At 40.2% G+C, this 15,830-nt stretch overlaps 1 protein-coding gene across 1 annotated transcript in view; it reads right to left on the bottom strand.

Annotated features, from left to right (window-relative positions):
• Positions 1-12,007: 12,007 nt before the first annotated feature.
• The window catches only part of dntt (deoxynucleotidyltransferase, terminal), a 101,260-nt gene continuing 97,437 nt past the window's right edge, over positions 12,008-15,830 (bottom strand). The window contains exon 11 of the mRNA XM_072391429.1: positions 12,008-13,034. Within this exon, the coding sequence (XP_072247530.1) occupies positions 12,948-13,034 (87 nt within the window). The 3' untranslated portion in view covers positions 12,008-12,947. The remainder of the gene's footprint in view (positions 13,035-15,830) is intronic.

Genomic DNA, 15,830 nt, shown 5'->3' with positions numbered 1-15,830 from the left:
CCCATGACACCTACTAGCCAAACACACATACATCCCTTCACAGCCCTGCCTTTTTACGGTCACACACAGACACGCAGACACCCCTCCCTCACCCACTCAATAAACTGCGGAAAAGCAATATCTCTCTTGGAGACAGAGGAATATGATTAAAGCTCCTGTGCCGCCATTATCATCCCATGAACTGTTAACAGCAAGCTAAACGAGGCAAAGTGAATCACGTCCAGCTGTCACCATGTAGCCTGGAGATCCACAGTCAAGGGGCTATAATGTTCTAAGCATTGTTGACGATTGTAGTGACAGAAAGCAGTCTGAGCCTTTATAAAAGACACTGTTCTACTGTGGTATAACGTTTATGTGTGTTTACACTGAGAAGCTTCCATTGTTACTGTACTGACTTTGCAAGCAACTTTACATTGAGTGCTGATAGGCCACATCTTCTATGTTCGAGAGTTTGCTCACTCATGGTTAGGTAAATCAAATAAATAAATCAGTTAATAGATAACGTTCACATAAATATATATATTATTGTTTTTCCTCTCGTATTCCTTCTGTGGCTGTTTAAAAAAGCTCTTGGGTCAGGGCAAACATTTAGTTATACTGTCATTCAGAGTGCACTGTGTTTGCTCGTGTGGAAACATTGTAGTAACGCTGTAGCACTCTTACATGTGTCACACTATTTTCAAAACTCTTTTGCTCCAAACTCTTGAAAAGCAAAAGTATTTTGTAATGCCTTAAAGACACCATTACCGCTCACTATCAAGCAAAATACCTACTCTGGCTGCTACTCTAATTGGTAGATGCAATGAGAAGAGTGGAGACTCAGAGAAGAATAAAGAAAATGTGTTAGAGGAAGAGGAAGAGCAAATACGAGACTGATTGGTGGCAACTGTCTGGTCGCTGTCGGTGTTCTTGTCTGATTACACCCTTGTCATTGTGCCTGAGATCTGCTTTGTTGAAGTCGATGGACTATGTAATGCATTATTCTGTGATCAGCACTGGACGTAGGCAATGAAACAAGTGCAGGAAGAGACATTTTATTAAACCTCAGGAAACAGTAGTGTTAAAAGTAGTGTGTAGTAGTGTGTGGGCAGAAACCAGTGTTAAGACGTCAAGCTCCCATGTGAATGGCAAGTCAGTGTATTGATAAATTAAGTCACATAAATTAGGACGGGGGCTCATTTTGTGCCAGACTGATGATTAAACATGCCTTGGGATTCACCCAGTGATAACATTCATTTACTCTTTTACATCCATTAAATAGGCAGCAATCAGCGAGATTGACACAATGAGTGCTCATGAAAAAAAGACCTTAGACATGTTTACTCAAACTTATGTTCAACTGTTTTTTCTCTCTTTTTAAATGAAATGTTTCATATTTGGAAAAAATGGTTTAATCCTTTTCTTGACAAGTATTAGATGAAAAGACTGATACCAGATATGGACAAGAGTAACTGCTAACATATTGTTATCTTACGTTAGCATCACTGGAAATAAGGGGAACAGCTAGTCTAGCCAAACTTTAATCATAAAACCCTTGAAAGTTCTGTAATCACCACTTTATATATTATTTATAGATGTGCTGTAGTTGACCAGATTTATATGAGAAGACTGATGTCACACACAAAAGTATGTCTTTCATGTGGAGCTACAGACAGCATATCGTTAGCTAAGATTAGCATCGCTGAAAAGACGGGGAAATAAACACGTTTGAAAGTTCTGTGCTCACCACATTATATGTTGTTTATAGACTTTATAGAAAAGCTTTAGTTTAGTTTCATGCAAATTTTCTAAGCTATCTTTGACCAGGGACATCTTTCAAAGAAAGAGATGTGAGAGGACTACTTTCATATAGACAACAAATTAGCAAGCGTGCTGCTTCATAAGTGTAAGTCATTTCCACTTTGCAGATAAATTTGAGTGTTGTGCAGTTCTTTCCAAAGCAAATGTTTCATGTCTTACTATGTGTTCTGCTTTGAATAGTTAAAAATAAAAATGACATGAAAGAAAATCTAATGTTGGTCGTTGCTCATTAAGTGAATCAGGGCATAAAGCCAGCTGTTTCCTCCTGGCCCTCACTGTTTCTGGCTGTAGATTCATATCAAACTGACACTTATGAGAATAATTTGAATATCCCCCATAAGAATTACACAAATGTCAAACTAAAGATAAAATTAGATATCGGTAGCTGTGTGAAACACTTGGATGCAGACCTTTTACATCAAAGAAGCATTTCTCGTTCCCTGCTGCAAAGCTGCATTCAAAGAGGAGGCTGTTTTTTTGACTACATGTCCTTATTGTCAGGGTTTTAGTACCAAAAAATACATTCATTTGAAATTATTTTCTTTTTTCAAGGGACAGAAACCATTTCAGCCCTAACAGACTGAATTGCAAGGTATTTGTCAAACTCTGTTTCAATCATCAGTCACATTAGTCACGTCACATGACAAGACCAGGGTGAGACAGACAAGAACAAAAGAGAAAGAAAAACAAGCGAACGTGACTTTTTCTTTTTATTGGGATCAAAGGGGGGTCTGCTAGAGTCAAGAGTATCTGGGCAAACAAGCAGCCCTCAAACTTACTACAAAGGCCGCGTGCCACTGCTATCTAGGATATACCATCTACATCTATCTTTAACTCTCCAGCACAGAAGGTGGCAGTAGTTTATCTATTGCATTCAACAAGGGACGCTAAAATATCACGTAGACAAAAATTACACGATTTTTGCTAAGTTGCTAAGTAGATTTTTGTGTGTGGTTTGAAGTTATGGCTTGTAAGAACTTTGTTTTGGGAGAGTTTTAGGCAACACTGATCAGCCAGTCAGAATGATGATTAAAAAAAAATCAATAACTGGCTCAGTGTATAGGGCCTTTAAAGTGAATTTTCTATTTTGAATTTTGTGTCCTGTGTTTTTTTGTTTCTTTCTTTCTACGTCTTAATAAAACTCCAGATTTTTTTTGGTTTATAAACATTGCCTTGCAAAACGGTAACTACTATGACCCTACACCCTGAAAAATGACTGATGGGGTCCTTAGTGCTTTTATTATGTGACTCAAAGTGCTCCAGACTAACTTGTAATATGCGGTGGTTCGGGAGTGAAAGTGTGTTGGAGGTCTTGTGTGACCTCTGTGCAGTAGCTCATTCCTCATCTCTGCAAGAGGCCAAAAGCTTCAGTATACACGAGCCACTACTAACCTAATGGAGTAACAGAAAGTACCGGTGGAGGAAAGTGAGGCAAAAGAGAATGTGATGTATCTGGTTATGCAATATGTCACAGCAGTTGAGGGTTAATTCAGATAAGTGCTCATACTCTCTGGCAAGGACAGTCTGAGACTCTCATTTGCTCTGTGAAGAAAAGGTGAATGTTCCTCTCAAAGATCAATATGAAATTTTAAGCATCAAACTGGTGCCATCTTGACAGTAGCTGAAAAATATTTAAAACTGTTCTCACTGCCCAAAATGTGAAATTGACCACTGCACAGGGAGGCTGCCAATCATTTTAACAGTAATTTCGGTTTGCAGTAATAGCCCTGAAAATGATCATTCAGCTCTATTGAAATTCAACACCGTCACCTCCGCCAACTAAGAAAAGTAAATTGCAGAAGAAGCAAACAGCCAAAAAACACTTTGGATGACACCTTGTTCTTATCTAAAAAGACCAAAGGTTCTACTTGTGCTGACTTTTTCCACCCTGCACCATAAGACCAGCTTTTGCTGAATATGTTACATTTTAATTTTTTGCTCAATTCAGACGGAAGGCATGGGGTCCGGCCCCTTGAGGGGGACCAGACGAAGGTGTTTATTTAGCATGAAATGAGGTGAAGCCTAAAAATACATGGAGGTCACAGGGCGTGCTGGGTGGGGTTAAATGGTTGGCCCTCCTTTCAAAGAACCACAGAATGAACAGCACCGCCTCATTAGCAGCCTGATATGGAAGCAGGTCCATCTGGAACAGCAGGGAGAGCAACTGTAGAGTATGGAGACAGAGGGGTCAGAAAAAGCTAAAAGAAGAACACAACGACGGCAACACACACACACACAAACTAAAGCACAGAGGCAAGAACAGGAGGAAAATTATATAAAGAACCCCACAGTAAAACTTTAAGTCAGAGACAATGTCAGAATCACACAAGTTACAACACACACATCAACATCAACCGCACGGAGATGCATCTAAACGGACAAACAGACACTTAGGCCGGAGTTGTTTTTTATGCACTGATCACTGTGCATTCCTACTGCGACGTCAGTCAACTGACATATCTGAAATACTTGGGCTTGGGACATGCTTGACTGAATGTAAGCTGTAAGAGCTGCTGTTGAGAAAAATATGCAAACCTTGATTGGAATTCATAAACCATGGGTGAAAAAAAGATTGATTTTAAATGTAAGGCATTTAAAATCAATCTTTTAAATGCCTTACATTGTTTAGTTTTTTTTCAGTTTTCTACAAAACTTAAACTTTTTTCTGACTGATGTAACTGTGTCCCTTCACAAGTTTTGTGCCAAGTGGTATTCCTGATACTCCAGCATTAATGTGTCATAGATATTGACCTGCTCACAGACCCACCACCAGCTCGCTAGTGTTACAAATTCAGGTACACACCAGGTAATACCAAATGGAAGGATCACAACCAGCCACAACAATACCAAAACACACCAGGCTACCTAACTGTCAGCCATATAGGTAATCTATAATTTGCTGTTGTTTTATGGAACACTTTATGACGCTAATTTTTTGAGACATTGTGCTGCCGTCAAGTCAAAGTCAAATTTTTTTGTATAGCACATTTCATGTACAGAACAATTCAAAGTGCTTTGCATGAAATAAAAGCATTGCAGCGGGGAGTGAAAGAAGCATTAAAAATACATAAAATCATTAATTAAAACAAGCAAAAGTCAAGATAAGTTAAAAGATACTGTACAGATTTCATGTATAGACGCATAAGAAAAGAAATGTTTTTCACCTGGATTTAAAAATGTCTACATTTGGTGACATTAATCTCCACTGGCAGTTTGTTTCACTTGTTTGCAGCAAAACAGCTAAATGCTGCTTCTCCATGTTTAGTCTGGACTCTGGACTGGACCAGCTGACCTGAGTCCTTGGATCTAAGAGCTCTGCTGGGTTTATATTCTCTGAGCATATCACAGATGTATTTTGGGCCTAAACCGTTCTGGGATTTCTAAACCATCAGAAGGCTTTTAAAATCTATTCTGCGACTGACTGGAAGCCAGTGTAAAGATTTTAAAACTAGTGTAATGTGGTCAGATCTCTTACTCCTGGTTAAAACTCTAGCAGCAGCGTTCTGGATGAATTGCAGATGTTTAATGCTCTTTTTGGGAAGTCCAATTAAGAGACCATTGCAGTAATCGAGTCTACTGGAGATGCATGGATGAGTTTCTCCTGGTCTTTTTGGGAGAGAAAACCTTTAATTCTGTTGATGTTTTTGAATTGGTACAAAGCTGTCGTGGTGACAGCTTTGATGTGGCTTCTGAAAGTCAGATCTGAGTAGATCAACACAAATTCATACAAGCTAATATTTTACGAAAAAGTCAAATGTTTCACTCTCAACAATTGATGTTTTCTATGTTTCTAGTAAAGTATTGGTTTTACGCCTTTTTGAAGATGAGGTTGTGCAAAAAAGCCAAAGCTATTCCTTTTTGAAATGTACTATATAAAGAAACCAAATATTCTCAACAAAGACATGATGACACATGGACAGCATTATATAAGCTTGCACAAACACATGCAACCACACACAAACATGATGAGAGCCTTTTCGTTAGTGTATGGAAAGCTGTGCATACACAGTCATACAAAGACAATCAGATCAAATCCTCTCCTGCTACAGAAAGCACAGAATGAAATGGAGAGCAGTGACATGTTGCAGCAGATGGCCCATCTCCTCCTCCTCATCTTCTTTGTCTCTTCCTCCCACTCCTCTGCCACCTGTGGAGGAGGACACACACATTCCGAAAACCGCCCATCCTCCCTGAAATCGAGGATGTAGGTCATTCATCATGAAAGGAGCAGGTGACCTCAAGGTAAAGTTTGCTGGGAGTAAGTCCACGATTTATCTCAAACTCTCTGTGCATCACTCCTAAATCTGCAGACTGAATCTGAAAGTCACTGTGACTCTAATTTAAGTTTCTCTTTGCAAGGGAATTATGCCTCATATCCATTTTAAACATCTCTGTTGACTGTGCAAGTCTCAAGTTTCATTACTGTTTTTTAAGGTAACCTAAAATGTCTCACATTATACAGAAAGTATCATGAAACTTGATTCCTTTGTGCTTTTTGTCTGGATAATTACTTATTCAAAAGGTTGATGAGAATCTTTTAAATGATCCTTCTAATGTTCTTTTGTTTTAAGCATCAGCAGCACTTCTCTCAGGCCTGGTGGACATTGTGACAGGCGTTGAGAGGCAGGGGTGCACGATGTCCTTATTCTGTCACCTTCCCCTATTTGACTGGTCCCAACACTTGCATTCAAGTCTCTACAGCACAGCCAATAAATCACTGTCTTCTGATACAACAAAAGAGAAAGTGCTCAAGGAGCTCGGCTCAGACATTATCAGTGTTTGGTGCCGATCTATTTTGGTCTTTTCCTTTCCACTCGCTGGATGTGTTGACATGAAAGGATAAATATGCCAGAGGTAGAAAACTGAGGTTCCTCGCTGCAACAGTTGTTTGGAGAACGAATTGGCTGCATTCACAGGTTCTTGTTCTCACCTCTAAAGTATGTATCCACACACTCATTTACATTACACGCATACCCGTGGCTCATCATGACCTTTGTTGATGTAACTTTGAAGGAAAGTGGCACTTCATATTCTACCGTCAATGCGTCTCTTGGGAAGCTTTATGGCTGATGCATGTTCCCTCAGGTACATGTGTCCTCCTCAAAGAGTCACCCATTAATCTTTGAGCACTCCCTATCAATGCAAGCGTGTCCTGGTATCATCAGCACTCTCAGTCAACCCCATAATGTATGCGGTGACAAATTGACGGAGCCGTAGAGTGACCTTATGTCATTTTGCATTGTAATGTACCCATGGATGAATAATGAAACATGAACCAGCAAAATATTCAACAACCTACCTTTTATAGGAGCGGGACATCCACACAGAAAAAGATTTTTCAGTTTAGAGTGCCTGTATTTGTCATTGTTACCACATTTTTTCTCCTTAAAGTGATAAAGGAATTGTTTTTGCATCAGGTTTGAGAATACTGAATTTCAGCATTTGGCTATGCTGCAACACCAATTTAATCCGTGTCAGTAGTGGGTTTGTTTCACATGCTCATGAGGAAATTTATTGTTGTTTTTGGATGAGCCAACTGTCTTTCTCTGTCTGTCTCTGGATTGTCCAACTTAGTCCCTCTCCAGCAGTTATTCATCCCCTAAAATCTCCTGTGTGTTCCTAAAAGCTGTACATTCAAATATGGTTTGGGGTATGTTTCTTCACCTTTTGCCTGATCCAGTGAATGGGGACCTATGAATATGCTAATCTTGCCCTGGCAACAACTCCAGATGCCACTGCCTGTTTACACTATAGATGAGATTGATCCTTATTGTGTACTGTGTAAATACTTACATATAAGTATTGCGTGAGCAATCTGTAAATAGTTACAATATTTGGTAGCGAGAGGAAAGCAGCACACAGGTCAGCTGAAAAGACAAATTCTCACCAGAACAGACACAAAGTCCTTTGTACAGCGACAGCAAATGCTACAAAATATTTGCTAACATGTTTGAACATTATCTCACCTGCCGATGTTTCAGACATTTTACTTTGGGGCTGGTTGGAAAATCTCCACCAGAGGTCCAGAATATAGTTTGCTTACATTTACGTTCTAACATGCCACCATACCAGAACATCTCTGGAACATTTCAGTCATCAGGCTCTCAGATAGCTCGGTCTTGCTATCACACTAGCTCCACCTGGCTTGCACTAGCTTCTTATTTCATCAGTTCCTCACCACGTTTCCAAAAAGTCCCACCCAGCAAGTTTTCAGCATTAGTTCCTCGAATATTTTACATAGAGCATAGGGACTGTTTGACCTCGGCTATAGTTTATTGGCTGATTTTTTTCTCATGATATGTCTTGTAACACATTAAAAGAAGGGGGATTTAAGGAAATCATTGAGGAGAAAAGTGAAAACTTTTCAGTGTAGAAATACTCCCCAAGTCCAATAGAACCAAAGCATTGTAACCTGCATTTTAACCTCTGAAGCTTTTACTGACTGGAACTTATTTTCATTGTAATGGTTTATTTAGAAAATTGGACTGTATCCTATCGATATGCTTTGCATACTGTTGTTTCAGTATGAAGGGCTTTTTTTTACGAGTAGCTTTTTTTTTCATTGTTTGTGCCAATTGTCTAAACCCTTATTTGCTCTCTTTTGGCCTGTCTCCAGTAAGCCCATTTAGTAATCCATCCGTGTATGTATCACAGTGGTCATGTTTATCAAAAGGTCAGCAGTGAGGCTGCAATGCTGCAAATGTGTGAGATTTGGTTGGCATATGCAAACAAGATGACCACATAAAACTTCTGTGCTGTAATAGATCTGCCTGTTTTAAAAGAATGGGTGTCGGCAATGATTGAGGCTTTTGGTGCTGGAATGTCACTGAAAGAGAACTGGGAAATGGAAATGATTGCATAGGTAGAAATGAAAACCGATTGGATGGCAAAATCCATTTTTGTCAGCAAATCAAGCCCTTTTATGCAAATTTCTGCAAGTAATTTTTCATTTATTCACACATCTGTCATCTCAGGCAGACCTCAGACATCAAGCACACAAAAAAAATGGAAACGTTTGCCAGACAGCGAAGAGCCAAAGGCAATGTTTTGCATAAAGAAAAAAAATGGCCGTGTGTGACTGGCTGAAAGTGGTGTATAAACAAATGAGTTAGATCTGCAGCTTTAGAGTAGCAACCCTGCAAAGCCAGTCTCTCAGGGTGAAGCTGAGATTTTTACAATAACAAATGAGTAGATTTTGTCAAGTCTTTTTACCCAACAAATATTTAATGTGTATAGCCCCCCCCCCCCCCCCCCCCCCCCCCCCCCAAACAAAAGGAACTGCAGAGCACTCCTTTGTTAATTTGCAAGTCCAACTTACAATGTGCAACACAGACCTTTTATGGCTGAGAAAATGTAGTGACAAAATAAGTAATCATCTGATGCAAAAGCGGCATGGTGTGACAATCAATAGTATAGCTCTTGCTTGAACTGCTTTGAAATATTGAGGCAGGAGTTGTTTTAGAAGAGAAGACATACATCGCTCATAAGAACTTTAAAATATAATATCTTTTGAATTCTTTGAGTTATGTATTATTTATTCAAAAGTAGCCTGGTATTTGTATAGACGTCACTGATCCACCCAGTCACCTTTTGATTTCATAGCAAAATTAAACTGAATATCTGAAGCAACCCCTGATCAAAATGCTGCCCACACAGGCTTGTATAATAGGGACTATGATGGGTGCAGCTCTTCAAGGCTCTTCTGACTCTGAAGCATGACCCTTGTCCATTGCTCCAGGGTCCAATCCTTATGCTTGCTAGCAAACTGGAGCCCCCCTCACCCCATCAACCTCACTGACAATTTTTTTTTCTTTAGACTACAGAGCTTTTAAGTCCCATTACTTTGAGATTGTGTTGTGCATTTTCAAAATATTCTTACTTTCACTATGAAGCATTACCACAAGTTCAATCGCCGAATTTAAGTGATCCCCAGTCTCTATCACAAAATTTCAGCCTTGATCTTAACCTTTGGTAGTGTGTTGAACAATTCTCAACCCTATTTTAGTAGTCTCAGCACACTCTGTAGTTGTTTTGTTCGCTTGATGCAGACCAATAATTTGACCCTTCTGAAACAGAATAACATCTTCCTCATGGCCACTGGATGTGTCATCTGACATGGTAGTAAAATGAATGAGAAGCCCCTCACCACATCAGTAAGTGTTAAACAACTTATTAGCATTAGAAACACATTAATCACTGCCGTACTTTTCCACTGGGAGGCTCTTATCTATTTGCTTAGCTGAATCTCAGCTGAATGACCAACCATCTGCCTGTCCCGATGTGGAAACCCAGTTATATACGGATGACACTGTGATGTATGTGCATGCCAGGACAAAGCAGTTGGCAGCTTCTAAACTTACTTCAGTGCTAGAGCAGATCTCTAAATGGCTAAACCACTCCTGCCTCCAACTTAATCTAAAAAAAAAAAACGTAGGAATGTTCTTTTCTAAAAGGCAATGCAACATTGTGCCAAAACATAACAATATCAGGTCATAATATTGATATTGTGCCAGAGGTCAAATATCTGAGGATTATTATTGACGCTAATCTAACGTTCAAAACACAAATAAAAAAAGTAAGTCAAAGAATTAGATTTAGTTTTGTAAATTTTAAATATATAAGAAACACAATGACCTTTAATGACCATGCAATCATGTTGCATCTAACATACTGCCTCACTAGCTGGGGACAAACCAATGGCTAAACACTGAAGCCATTGGAAACCCTGTACAAACAAACCCTTATAGTTCTCAACCAGAAACCGAACAGCTCGTATCATTGTACCATCTTACACAAACACAATCTTCTGAGCTGGGAGGATTTCATAAAATATAGGAACATCTGTCTGGTCTTTAAAATCCTGCATGGCTTAGCTCCTCCTCCACTGAACTCACTCATAAACCAACTCAATAACTCTGGTCAGAACGCTAGAAGTACCACACGTGGTGACTTATCAGTCCCATTCAGGAAGAGTATATTTGACCAGTTATCATTTTAAAGCAAAACAAAATTGGAACTCACTTCCCTCCCATATCAAATATATATATACATACCGCACTTTTACAGCCACACTAAAAACATGGTTTGGACCTGCACACACTAACTTATGGCCTTGTGTTATTTGCGTCTTGATCATGGTTGCTGTCTATCAACGCGTGATGTTTGCTTGTTTGCACCCGTCTGTCTGCATCCTTGTGTTGTATGTGCTGATGTATTGTGTGATTACCAGTATATTGTATGTGCTGCTTTTGTATGTTTTTTTATTCATATGTCCTCTCCCTGCGTGATTGTATTGACGCTTCACTGTTTTCTCTCATTCTTACGGATTTATCTTCTTTCAGTTATCTTAACTATCTTTTTCCTTTATTTTTTAGGTTTTTTTTATCAATGTGTTATAATATGTTATTACTGCTGCTGTTGTTGCTTTTATGGGTGCCTATTGTCATCTGGGACTACAGCAGGTTATTAGCCATGTTGGCTAAAGCTGCCCTTTTTACTGTTTTTGATGCAGTTAATTAATTGGGACTGTCCACGACATAATAAACTCTGTTTAATCTAATCCAGGTGGGGACTTTTTTCTTTGGCCACACAGCATATGTCACTATGTAGGGAAAGAGCTGCAGAACGTGGGAGCACAATGTGTTTCCAAGCTTCATTTAAATATTTGATTTTCTGCAGTGTGCTTTTATTTTAGCTTTCCAAGATCAAAACAGCAAAGAGTGAATTTCAAATTGAGTGCCGGAAAACTGCATATTCATTCAGGTCAGCTTGGTTAGATTTTTCTCTGGAGATGTGGAGAAAATAAAAAGATAATTTTCCCTATTTTAAAAGTGAAAGCATGAGGGTGCACAAGCCTTGTCCAACCTGTCAATGATACAACTTGGAAGCTTTGCGCCAGCGAGCTACAAATTGCAGCACTGCAGGAGAGAAAGAAAAAAAGAGAGCAAGAGGGGGAAAGATTAAAGAAACGGTAGAGAAGAAGGCCTGGGTCAAGTCCTCCAAGTGCCGGACTGTTCTAGTTAAAGATCTTTAAATAGGGTGATTCACTAGAATGCTTGACTCTAATCTGTCTCGGCTGTTGTTGAGGCACCATGGGATGAAGTCAGGGCTGAGCATCATAGGAAAGTGGGTTGGGGTGTGGACAGCATGGCTGATCTTGCCATTGCTTGATGAAGAACTCAGACTCGCTCACAGTGCCCATGGGGATCAACAACGTTTCTTTATTAGTGGATCACTGTCCTCAAAATCGGGATGCAAATCTCAATAAACAACCGTCATGCATTAAACATAAGCAAAGTCAGAACAATAAGAACATCGATGCACTGGAGCCAGAGTTGTTTTGAATGCCAGGACCGACTCATGAGGTTATAGGACTCATTTTCCTCTTTGTCTGAATTCTTCATGATTTCCCGGTGCAGCTGATTATCTTCAATTTCAGTCGACTATCTGGGGAGGTGGATTCATTGTGGGACGATGAGCAGAGACTATGGATCCTCAGATTTTCAGAATGCCAGTTAAGAGATCTCCAGTGGACGTCAGCTTAAACAGAGGCTAAATGGCGACGCCGAGCACTCCTCTATCTGATGCTCATTACCCGCCTTTCCCTTCCCCAGAGACCTGGCTCAGCTTCACACTGAGCACTTTCCTGCCAGGAGGAGGGTGATTACAACATTTTGCTTGACAAAAAGCTCCCTTCCCCCTCACTTCACTCATCGTTTCCTGTTTTCGCCCTTATCCTCCTTTTCTCAGTGGTCTCCCCCCCTCTTACTGCTGTGTTCCTTTCAGGCTCCTTCTCTCCTGCATCTCGCAGGCACTCCAGGCGATTCCTACGTCGACTGATTTGTCTTTTTGTCCTGCCTGTGATTGCGGAGCTCAGAGACAGGCAGGCCACAAATGCTAGAGAAGACTGTTTATTTGCTGGCGGACAATAGCAAATAAGATGAATTATGAATCACAAATCAGCATGTAATCCAGACAACAACAGCAACAACAATAATATTGGCAACAACAACACACGCAAAAAAAAAATGAGTTGGAAATGAAAAGCTGTTTGAAAGTGAATCACAGCAGAGCTTCAGAACAGCAAGCAGATGGGATAATCACAGATGTACGCGCAGGGTATCATCCATCCAGGGAGGAGCAGAGGCCTACGCATTTCTCTGCCAAGGCTCTATGTACTCGAGACCCAGATGGGCAAAGATGTCCTTCTCAGTCGTAGCTGCCAGGAACTCCTTCTAGAGAGAGGACAAGCAAACACACAGTCACTGACTTGTGCGGGAATTTGTAATTTGTCTCTGTGACACCAGTGCAAACCCACAATTTCTCAACTTTGGGCCTAACTATTCTGGAAAATATACTTCCAGCAGAATCCTTTGCTTGTATTTAGACTGCTGCTTCCGCTGCAAGCTGTCAATGTCAAGACCGTATTCACCCAGTTTGTGGCAAGGCTTCGACATATTGTGACCGCGCCGATTCACATTTGAGCTTCCACCTCCCCTCCAACCCATAAAGACTCTAACCTTGCTCTAAGTGATTGCTCTCTTCACTAGATGAGAATTTCCCTGACAAATCGCGACAGGGCTATTAACTGCTGGCCGTCTACCAGCACCATGTGATGGGTTATGTCTCTATAGGAGTTGTGACGACGCATGACTCACCTTGGGAGCGAGGCAGCCTGTAAGGAGAGGGGGCTGTGATTCTGACACATCTTGCCTTCAAGTGTTAAACTGGACCTGACACAAGGGCTTGTCAGCTCCCACTGCCAGCCAAAAAGCAGAGATAACCAAGAGCAACTAGTCGGCAGGCAGGAGACAGAAAACCACTACAAGGCACGTCTCCCTTCATACCGGCTTGTTATTTTTAATGCAAATGACAGGTTGGCAAAGCAGAGGGGGGTTTGGCTGCACATTGGGAGAAGCTCTGTTTAAATCTGACCTCTTTAAATCTCTTTCAAGATAGATTTGGGTTATGATTAACTACACTTTATATTACCTGAAGTTTTGGCTGCAATTTCTATCAGTCACGGTAACATTCTGCAAAGTGAACGTGGGAACATTGCTGCAGCAAAGTGCAGAAAACTGTGTGCATGGGCTATCACTTTGTCTTTGAAAATGTGAACATCCATTTGAATGAGGGGAAGCTTCGAACATTAGTACCCTTTTGAAATTCGAAGCTCGTGAACTGTAAATGCCGTTGTAATTACACATGCCACGTATTTCATCCTATTCAGGGTCACAGGGGGGTGGAGATCATCCCTGCTACCACTCAGCGGGAAGCAGGGCACAACCTTGATCTCGCTTGATCTGTCCTATGAACATCTTTTAGTCCTGCCTATTTAAAAGATACTTTATACACCTTGGGCATTCGAGTCTATAGATGACAAGTTTGACGACAGTTTTACATTTATGAAATGACTGATAGTGAACTTTCTCTGAGAAATAAAAACCCTTAAATGTTTTGGTTTGTAAATCACTGCACATGTTTGATGTGATAATAATGATTACATCTGTCCTTGGGTTTCACATATGTTTGTCATGTATTTAGTTGACAGTGACTGTGGATGTATATTGTAGAGCTGGCCTTTCACCATAGCTGATCAATGGCGGTCCAGAAAACTTCTCACTCAGTCACTTTGAATACTATGTTATGAATAAAGCTCTGTCTTTTGCAGCGGAGCTGTTTAACCAACATTTTTTCTGTTATCATCATGGATGCAAAAAGGATTTTTTATTTATTTTAATGCTATTTCACTAAGTCTTCAGTATCACCTGAACTGATTCCTGATAAAATGCAGAGAGTGGTGTCACTGGGATTCTGAGCCTTTAGTCAATTACTCTTTCAGTGTAATCCATCTATAATCCACTCCTCTGTATAATACTTTAGATGCTTTGCAGAGAAAAGTGTATATCCATGCTACTGAATAAGCCCTGAGAACACACCACAAGTTGACTTTTGACACATTATTCTTGCCCTGAATCTCACCCAACACTGGAAAGGCATCAAAGGTGTTGTTGTCCAGAACAGCACAGCTGAAGTGGAGTTTTCTGATCCCCACTTCAAAGGGAGGCTACAGAGCAAAGTGATGCATTTGATTACTTCACCCGAAAATGGTAAATCTTTTTTCATTTAATTCTGACCCCATTATGCAAGGATTTACTGCACTCATTCCAAAAGTTGATATTAAGTTAGTTTTTTTGTCTTATGAACGCAACATAGTTTGCTTATTACTTTGATTTTGCACCATGCCCATGCTGACCATGACACCCAGGGGAGGTCTGAGCCCCAAGAAAGAGCCAGGGACAGGAAAAAGGTTTTTAATCAGCTTTAAAAAAAGTATGCACACTAATGATAAAGGCTTTAGTAAAAAGGAGCTCTGAAGTTAGTGGGTGCAAGGTGATAATCATGATCACACCTGGCAATGAGTTCTCAAGAGATCTCCAGCTGCGGTAAAAATTAAACTGAAGAAAACACAAAGAAGTAAGTGATAATGTTCTTATAGAAGCGATTGTTGCTGCCCATACATCTGGGAAGGGTTATAAAGCCATTTTCCAAACAATTTGAAGTCCATCATTCTACAGAGGGAAGAGATATTTCAAAGTGAACTGAATCAGCTACCGATCTTTCCATCGCAGCGACTTCACCCCAAGGCTGGACCGTGTAAAGCTCAGAAACTGCAAAAACCCAAGAGCTACATCTCAAACTCTACAAGCTTCAGTTAGCGTGTTAAATGTTGAAGTTTATAACAGTACAGCTAGAAAAACACTGAACAAGTACGGTTTGTTTGCAAGGGTTGCCAGGAGAAAACATAGTTCCTATAAAAAGAACATGGTTTGTAGGTTTGTAAAATTATATCTAAACAAAGCACAAAACTTCTTGCACAATGTCCCATGGACAGACAAGAACAAAGTGGAGATTTGTGGTCATAATGCACAGCAACACATAACACAGCAAACTATTTTAGCATATTAGCACACATCTAATTCCAGCTGTTAAGCAAAGAGGTGGACAGCTGATGATTTGATCTTGTTTTG

The sequence above is a fragment of the Leuresthes tenuis genome, unplaced genomic scaffold (assembly GCF_036924035.1).
Source record: "Leuresthes tenuis unplaced genomic scaffold, fLeuTen1.0.hap1 SCAF_8, whole genome shotgun sequence".
Lineage (NCBI taxonomy): Eukaryota > Metazoa > Chordata > Actinopteri > Atheriniformes > Atherinopsidae > Leuresthes > Leuresthes tenuis.
The sequence above is the reverse complement of the archived record's forward strand: the minus strand, read 5'-3'. Positions and strand labels throughout refer to the sequence as shown.